At 43.2% G+C, this 9,499-nt stretch overlaps 1 protein-coding gene across 1 annotated transcript in view; it reads right to left on the bottom strand.

The window, feature by feature from the left end:
* Positions 1–658, bottom strand: part of A4GNT (alpha-1,4-N-acetylglucosaminyltransferase) — a 52,651-nt gene extending 51,993 nt beyond the window's left edge. The window contains exon 1 of the mRNA XM_033957760.1: positions 251–658. Coding sequence (XP_033813651.1) covers positions 251–658 — 408 coding nt within the window. The remainder of the gene's footprint in view (positions 1–250) is intronic.
* Positions 659–9,499: the final 8,841 nt, after the last annotated feature.

The following is a 9,499-nucleotide window of genomic DNA, read 5'->3' on the forward strand; positions in this document are numbered from 1 at the left end:
TGTTTTCCACAAAACATCTAAACTTGGATTTATACATCATATCCAAAATGTCTATGTCAAGCAACTAATATGCAATGAATCACCCCTTACTAGTGAAAGAACTGCACTTGAAGAGTCTGGTGCTGACCAATGGCAGGACCTTATTTGACTGGTAGAAAAGAATGCTAATGGCTATTTAACCCTACAAAAACAGTGGTGTCAAATAAGGACATAACAACAGAAGAAAGCATAATTTGCTAGTGAATCTTACCTGAAGGTACCATTGCAGCAGGGGAGTATCCTGGAGTAATCTTTCCATATGTAATGGAAAAATATATACATTCTTCATGGCAGACAAAAGGGAGAATGCTTCTTGTGAGGAATTTTGGTCATGAACTGTATTGTTAATGCCCAGCCCTTTCATAAGGAAGATTACAGGTCTGTCTGGGTAGATCTTGGATGCAGATTCAATAGCACAGGAAACATGAGGAGGGGGTTCTGAGCAATTGCTGGTCTCCAGGAAGATAATGGCTTTGCCCTGGCTCAAGATGTCCTCAGAGTTCACTGGCCATTTGAAGAGCGGGGGTAAGCACAGAAAGCATTTGGGTTGCAGGGTTACTTTGTACAGGAAAGTAAATATGAATAGCAGGAAGGAAAGTGTATGGATCCACTTCTGCATTGTTGTGTTTCCTGGATTTCTGATAATTAAAAATATATATATAGTTTGTGATTAAATGGTAGCACTAAAAAGAAGAGTACTATCTTTTACAAATATGGTTTATGAAGGTAATTTATAAAAAGAGATTATGTACTATGACAAGCAAGACCCTGTCTCATTCAGAGACTCTGCTGCTAACCCTATTTCGGGCAAACCAGTGTCTATTCCCAAAACAAGAAAGCAAGCTGTAAGGTCTGGCAAGCAGACAGCTCACACACCAGAAAGGCAGAGAATAGGACAGAGTGCAGCAGCAGCTCAGAATTCCTTCATATTACCCTATTATTCCTTATTCAAAACTGCAGAAGTAAAAACTCTTTTTAAACCTGCAGCTTTACAAGCTGACATACAGAGGGTTAAAGAAAGGGGAGGAGCAGCAGGGATGACATGCATCAAGCAGAGCTAGAACCTGGAAAGAATAATGCTTCTACAGCTGAGAGCTGGAGGGAGGAGTGGCAGGAACAGGAAGAGCCAGAGGAGCAGGAGAAACAGTAAGGCAGAGCTGCAATGCTGAGAATGCTGTAAGGCACCTTAGGAAACATTGAGATTGTTTCCATCCGAGTACCACTAACTCGTTGGAAACTGAAGCCAGGAACTTCCAGGCAAAGCAGGAGTCCATTTTCCAGAGCAAGGTTAGCTTGGGAAGGGGAGGATTCTGAGAAGTTGGTACAGGCTGGCTGTGAAAAACAAGGGCTTGTACAGAGTGGGGGAGGGGAGCCACAGTGCAGAGAAGTAGCTCCTATGAAAGTGAATGAGCAAGGTTTTGATTTCAATAACTTAGACTATGACATGGATTACAGTTATGAACTAGAGGAAGGAATGTGTGATGAAAGCATGTGTGAATAAACTTGATTTAAATAAGAAACCTTCCTGAATCAAGGATCCTGTTACTATGAGATTTGAAATGGAAATTTGTCTGAGTGTGGAGACAGGAGTGGTTATGAGCTTTGGTGCAGTGGAGGAGGAGAGCCCAATATTACTGCAGGGAAAGCCAGGTTTAAAACCATGGCTGTTTCAAATGCCCATAGTTTGTCCCTGTCCTGAGACACTAATTAATTGGGAACACGGGTGGTGTACTGGGTCCATTATTCTGTATTAAGGTGGTACAAGTTCCCACATATACTGCCACAGCTAGAGAAAGTCAGGGCCATATTGTGAGAGTGCTCCTTGGAGCTGGGCACGAGAGAATGTCCTTTATTTGACTGTGGATAGTAATAGCAGTCTGAGTATTGGGTGCAGGCAGGAGTACTTCCTGGAGTTGCCTATGGGCAACAAGATCGTTAAGGACAAATACAGGGACTTGTGTATAAACACTAGTCAGTAAAGTAGCTATGATAATGAATGAGAAATAGTGATAATTACCAGTGAGGAGAAAGCAAATGACTCTTTAGAAAAATGCTCAGAGAAGTGAAACTCTGAAGAGGGGGTGAAAACCTCCTCTTGAGGGAAGAGTTTACCGTCCAGTCATTGCATTAACTTGTGAAGCATCACTCTCTGACCTCTTCCCTCAAGAGGAGGTTTTCACCCCCTCTTCAGAGTTTCACTTCTCTGAGCATTTTTCTAAAGAGTCATTTGCTTTCTCCTCACTGGTAATTATCACCATTATAGTCAGTTTCTCATTCATTATATGGGCAACAAGAAGCAAACTTTGGTCCCCTGGGCTGCTTGGACTGTGTTAAAGCAGCAGCCCAGGGGACAAAAGCTGTAAAATAAGTTTGCTGTTTATGAATGAAGAATATTGAAATCTGAACTGTGGGAGATATTTTAAAAGTTTGCTGTATTTTTGAAGCAACAATGGGGATTTTGCTGCTAGTTTCACTGTATAAAGAAATATCAAGGAAAATAAATCTTTTGGTTTTGAAAGTGCAAAAAGAAAAAAAAAGACTGTTTATTTAGTGAAACCTGCACACCTCATTGGCACTCTGTGGGGACTAGATTCAAGCGTGTGTGGCGGGATTTAACCCCGCCACAGTACTTACCCTGATAAGTTCTTTTTCGGTAGATACATGAGACATTCTAGACAGATAGTTTGTGTCCCCATGGCCACGTGCCATTTGCAGAAGGAATCCACACTGGATATTTTTCTCAGTACCTCTGCTGTATTTCACTAGGCTCCTTAGATCCATCTACAATTAACATAAGAACATAAGAATTTCCGCTGCTGGGTCAGACCAGTGGTCCATCATGCCCAGCAGTCCGCTCACGCGGTGGCCCTCTGGTCAAAGACCAGCACCCTAACTGAGACTAGTCCTACCAGCGTATGTCCTTGTTCATTATGAACTTGTCTAACTTTGTCTTGAATCACTGGAGGGTGTTTTCCCCTATGACAGACTCCAGAAGAGTGTTCAAGTTTTCTACCACTCTCTGGGTGAAGAATTTCCTTCCGTTCATATGGCATCTATCCCCTTTCAATTTTAGAGAGTGCCCTCTCATTCTCCCTACCTTGAAGTGGGTGAACAACCTGTCCTTATCTACTAAGTCTATTCCCTTCAGTACCTTGAATGTTTCGATCATGTCCCCTCTCAATCTCCTCTGTGTGAGGGAGAAAAGGCTGTTTCTCTAATCTTTCACTGTACGGCAACTCCTCCAGCCCCTTAGCCATCTTATTCGCTCTTCTCTGGACCCTTTCGAGTAGTACCATGTCCTTCTTCATGTACGGCGACCAGTGCTGGACGCAGTACTCCAGGTGAGGGCACACCATGGCTCGGTACAGCGGCATGATAACCTTCTCTGATCTGTTCATGATCCCCTTCTTTATCATTCTTAGCATTCTGTTCACCCTTTTCGCTGCCACCACACATTGCATGGACGGCTTTATCAATTTGTCGATCATAACTCCAAAGTCTCTTTCCTGGGAGGTTTCTCCAAGTACCGCCCGGGACATCCTGTATTCGTGCATGAGATTTTTGTTACCTACATGCATCACTTTACACTTATTCACATTGAACCTCATCTGCCATGTTGATGCCCATTCCTTGAGGCTGATTATGTCATGTTGCAGATCTTTGCAATCCCCCTGTCTTCACTACTCTGAATAACTTTGTATCATCCGCAAATTTAATCACCTCACTCGTTCCAATGTCCAGATCATTTATAAAGATGTTGAAGAGCACGGGTCCAAACACCGAGCCCTGCGGCACCCCACTGGTGATGCTCTTCCAGTCCGAGTATTGTCCATTTACCCCCACTCTCTGTTTCCTATGATCTAGCCAGTTTTTAATCCATGCGAGTATTTCACCCTCGATTCCATGGCTCGCAATTTTCCGAAGTAGTCGTTCATGTGGAATCTTGTCAAACACCTTCTGAAAATCCAGATATACAATGTCAACCAGGTTGCCCTTGTCTATCTGTCTGTTTACTCCCTCAAAGAAGTGCAGCAAGTTCGTCAAACTTTAAAACATATCATGACTGAAATTGAACAATGGACTATCAATTTTAAATTGAAATTAAACATAGAAAAAACAAAAATTTTCTTGGCAAGCCCAAAGGACAAAATCACTATAACATCAATACACCTAAACGGTCACGATCAACCAATATCAAAAACTATAAAAATGTTAGGAGTCACCTTAGACACTCACGTGACCTTGATCGAACATACGAACTTGGTGACAAAAAATTACTTCTTTACACTTTGGAAATTAAAAACCATCAAAAAATATTTTGACCCCCCCCCCCTATCTTTCAGACTACTGGCACAGTCTTTGATTCTATCCACTCTAGACTACTGCAACATCATTTATGTGGGTATACCTAAAAAAAATGAGGAAATTAAGAATAGTGCAAAACACGGCTGTCCGCTTAATATTCGGACTAAAGAAAAGTGAACACATTAGTCCCTACTACAAACTGCTACACTGGTTGCCAATGGAGGCATGAATAATATTAAAATTCTCTTGCTTTTGTTATAAACTGGTGTGGGGAATGGCCCCTACCTATCTCTTACCATACTTCGAACTATACATCCCCACGAGGACAACCAGAAATCGCAATCTCTTTGCCTATCCAAAGATCACTGATTGAAAATATAGGTCCTTTCTGGACAGAACCTTTAAGTTTCAAGCTAGCAAATATCAGACCTGGCTAGGCAATTACATCAATAGATTACAGATTGACCTACGGCGCCTTTCGAAATTAAATTAATACAGCTCTGTTCGACAGATTTATCTCCTAGTCAGATACCCCCTCCCTTTTTTTAAACTATTATTCAACATGTTGATATTGCGTATTCTCACTAATTGTATTCTGTATTCACTGACTGTTCAGTGACATCTTCACCATTTGTATTCTGAAATTCGCTGATTGTCCAGCCCTCTTCACTGTAACATGTTGATATTATGTTTCTCACTAATTGTACTCTGTAATCACTGAATGTTCAGTGACATCTTTCCTATTTGTATCCTGTAATTCACTGATTATCCAGTTCTCTTCACTGTAAACCACCTAGAATTTGCAAGATTGTAGCGGTATAGAAAAAATAAAGTTATTATTATTATTATTATTTGCTAAAACCGTGCTGACTGGTTCTCATCAGCCTGTGTCCATCAAGGTGATCAATGATGCGGTCCTTTATCAGTGACTCTACCATCTTTCCCGGTACTGAGATCAGACTCACCAATCTGTAGCTTCCCGGATCTCCCCTTGAACCTTTTTTGAAGATCGGCGAAACATTTTCCACCTTCTAGTCTTATGGAATCTTTCCTGATTTGATCGACAGATTGGCTATTAGTTGAAGCAGTTCATAGAAACGTAGAGAAACATAGAGTATGATGGCAGAAGAAGGCCGGCTGCCCAACAAGTCTGCCCACTCAAGAACCCTCCCTCCCTGGAGTACCCATCTTTTATGCATAACTCTGTAGCACCCCCACCTGTTTGTCCCATCGACTTTTGAATTCGAGCACGCTACTAGCCTCGACCTCCTGGCGTGGAAGTTTATTCCATCGATCAATCACCCGTTCAGTGAAGAAGTATTTCCTGGTGTCACCATGAAATCTTCCCTTTCAGTTCCTTGATGACCCTCGGATTGATGCCATCCAGTCCCAGGGATTCATCACTTTTAAGCCTATCAATCTGCCTACACACCTCCTCTAGACTGACAGTCAATCCTGTCAGTTTTCTGTCTTTGTTTCCAGCATATAGCCTGATGGGTTCTGGTATGCTGTGTAAATCTTCTTCGGTAAATACAGATGCAAAAAATGTGTTTAGTTTGTCAGCGATTGCTTTGTCCTTCTTTAGCGCTCCCTTATTCCATGGTTATCCAGCAGTCCCACCGCTTCCTGCGTGGGTTGTTTCCTCTTAATATATCGAAAGAATGGCTTGAAGTTCTTCGCCTTCTTGGCTATTTTTTCCTCGTAGTCTCTTTTGGCCCCTTTTACCGTCTTATGGCACCTGCGTTGATGTTGTTTGTGCTTTTTCCAGTTTTCGTCCATTTTTGACCTTTTCCATTCCTTAAATGAAGTTTTCTTGTCTCTGATCGCTTCCTTCACCTCTACAGTGAGCCACGCCAGTTCTTTGTTTTTTTTCCTCTTTGATCCCTTGTTGATATGCAGTATATATAGATTTTGCGCCTCGATGACTGTGTCCTTAAAAAGGGACTAAGCTTGCTCTAGTGTTTATACAGTGCTTATCCTCTTCTTAATCTTCTTCCCTACCATAAGTCTCATCCCTTCGTAATTCCCTTTTCAGAAGTTCAGTGCCTTGGCTGTTGTTTTGGACCGATGTTTCTCCCGTGCGTCCAGATCGAAGCGGATCATATTGTGATCACTGTTTCCCAGCATCCCTTCTACTTCTACATCTTGTGCCAGTCCTCGCAGGCCATTTAGAATTAAGTCCAGAATTGCATTTCCTCTAGTATTTTCCTTGACAAGTTGTTCTAGGAAGCAATCGCCTACAGCATCCAAGGACTTGGTCTCTCTAATGCAGCCGGAGGTACCTAGGTTCCAGTCTATTCCTGGATAGTTGAAGTCACCCATGATAACTGTGTTGCCACCCTTTCAGTTGCATTTAATCTCGTCTGTCATTTCTCCGTCAATTTCTTCGGACTGCCCTGGGGGTCGGAAGTAGATGCCGATCTTCGTTTCCAGGTCATTTGTTCCCGGAATTTTGACCCATAGAGACTCTAACTTATCCGTCAGTTGTGGCGTGTTATCTCCAGTAGATTCAATTACCTCTTTGACGTATATGGCTATGCCCCTACCTTTTTGAGCCACTCTGTCTCTGCGGTATAGTTTGTATTCCGTTAGTGCGGTGTCCCAGACATTTTCCTCAGTCCACCATGTTTCCATGATGCCTATGATGTCAATGTTATCTTTTTGTGCCATAGCTTTTAATTCACCCAAGCATCAAAAGCCACTAAATAAATGTAAAGTAGAGACAGCTAAGACAAGTTTAGCAACTTTTTAAGAAGTAACATTAGAGTATCAACCGTAAACAGTCAACAAAGGCCACCAAGGAGCACAGAAACTACTCCTGCAGAAAGAAGCAACATATATGCAGAATACTTTGCAGCCTTCAGGCTTCCAAGAAACAACTTGGAGAAGCAGAAATAGACTGAAACAGTAGCAGGCGCAGGAAGGACAGGACAGGAGTCTAGAATGTCTCACCTAGTACTGGAGAAGAGCTTACAAGGGTAAGTATATAATCTCTTTTTCCAGTGCAATAGGTGAGACATTCTAGACAGATGGGACATAGAAAAGCAGTCCCCAAAAAGCTAGAGCGGACTTGCTGTGCCGGCCCATAAGACTGGGAACTCAAAGGCAGAGTACCTATCTCGCCACCACATCCACTCTGTAAAACTTGGCAAACAGGTGTACAGAAGACCACGTTGCCATCCTGCAGATCTCCTCAGGGGAGAAAGAACTAGCTTTGGCCCATGAAGATGTCACACTCCTGGTAGAATGTGCCTTGATAGAAACAGGAGACTGTTTCCCAGAAAGAATATAGGCTAAAAAAATGGCCACATAGATCCACCTGGAAATTGTGGCCTTGGAAGCAGGAGCACCCCACTTAACAGAATGAGTCAGTACAAACAGATAGTCAGAGAGACAAAATTTGTTAGGGACCTCCAGGTAGCAAAGAAGCACTCTACGCACATCAAGTTTCCTCAAAAAGCGATCTTGTGTCCTGAAACCAGTAGGCTGAAAAACAGGCAAAAACACTTCCTGTTTAACATGAAAAGACAAAATCACCTTCAGCAGGAAGGAAGGAACCATACATAGGGAAATCACAGTCTCCAAGATGTGGAGGAATGCCACTCTGAGATAAAGCAACCAGAAGCATGGCATTGAGCATCAAATCGAAGAGGGAAGCATCCTAAAAGGAGTTCACATGAAGCCTTGGTGAGGCTAGACAGCACCAGGTTGAGGTTCCAGGAAGGGAACGGCTGCTTAACCAATGGTCTGATATGAAGAGCCCCTTTCAGAAAACTAGTGACATCAGGATGAAACACCAAGGAGGAATAAATAAAATAATAAAAGAGAGAGAGCATGTGTGCAAAAGGGAAAAACTGTAAGTGGAGCTAATGAGCCCCGTGAAGTATAGCAGAGGCACAGAGAAAAAATCTGGAGTGGATTCCTTTTGCAGATGGCATGTGATCATGGGGACACAACCCATCTGTCTAGAATGTCTCACCTATTGCACTGGAAAGGGTTTTAATTGTGGAAAGCAGTGGCATACACACTAGAGAATGACATGGGGACCGTTTACCGTGGTAAACCACGGGTCACCACAGTAAATCCACAGGAATGGAGACATTTGAAATTGGTTTACCGCAGGAATGGGGACAAGACCTTTCACCACCCCGCAGGAATGGGGACAAGACCTTTTACTGCCCCGTGGGTGCGGTGAAAAGTCTTATTCCTGTGGTAAAAAAAATTGCGCCCGTGTCGGACTTGGCATCTTCTCCCCAACTCCTTGATGAAGACAGAAGGAACCTAAAACTAAAGCCTGAGACCAATGTGATTTGAAGAATAAAATTACCAGACAACAAAAAGAAAAAAAATATATTTATTTTATATTTTGTGATTAGAATATTTCAGATTTGAAATATGTATCTTGCTAGAGCTGGTATTAGACATAACTGGGGACCGCAAAGTCCAGGCTGTGCTTCTTTAGCTTCCAACTGGCTTAGGGCTGTCTCTCTGACCAGGGGGCAGTTGCCCTAGTTGCACTCCCCTAACATTATTCTTGCCATGTGTGACTAAAGTATTCTGTTAGCTTGATTTTTCTGTGTAGCATTCTGTAGTAATTTGGTTTGTTCAGTTTTCACAGTAGTGAAGGGGATATTTGTGAAAGAGAGGGGAGATGGGTTTTGTTGAACCTTGCTCTGTTTTATTTGTGTTTATAAAATGACAATTGTCAGAGGAGAAGCTTTTGCCTACACAGACGCGACTGCAGGGCGGCATAGGCAGGCTTTGCCGGCATCAGTTTCTTTTCTAAAGTGCCGCAAAGGTAAGAGGGAGGGAGGGAGATAGATTTGGCTGGAGGTAGGGAGGGAGGGAAGGGGCCATGCGCACGATCAGTGACCATGCGCCTTCTCTCCCTTAAGTTTCTTCATGCTGCGAATGTAAGGGGGAAGGAGGGAGATTCTCGGGCCACTGAAGGGTGGTGAGGTGGCGAGAGGGAAGGGTGGATGCTGCAGGGATGGGGCGATGAAGGGGACAGTGGGGACGGGGCAGTGAAGGGGACAGCAGGTTCAGGGATGGGGCGGTGAAGGGGACAGCAGGGATGGGGCGGTGAAGGGGATGGTGGTCCAGTGATGGGGCAGTGACAGGGACAGAATTTTTTCCCCGTGTCATTCTCTAATAG

The sequence above is a fragment of the Geotrypetes seraphini genome, chromosome 9 (assembly GCF_902459505.1).
Source record: "Geotrypetes seraphini chromosome 9, aGeoSer1.1, whole genome shotgun sequence".
NCBI lineage: Eukaryota > Metazoa > Chordata > Amphibia > Gymnophiona > Dermophiidae > Geotrypetes > Geotrypetes seraphini.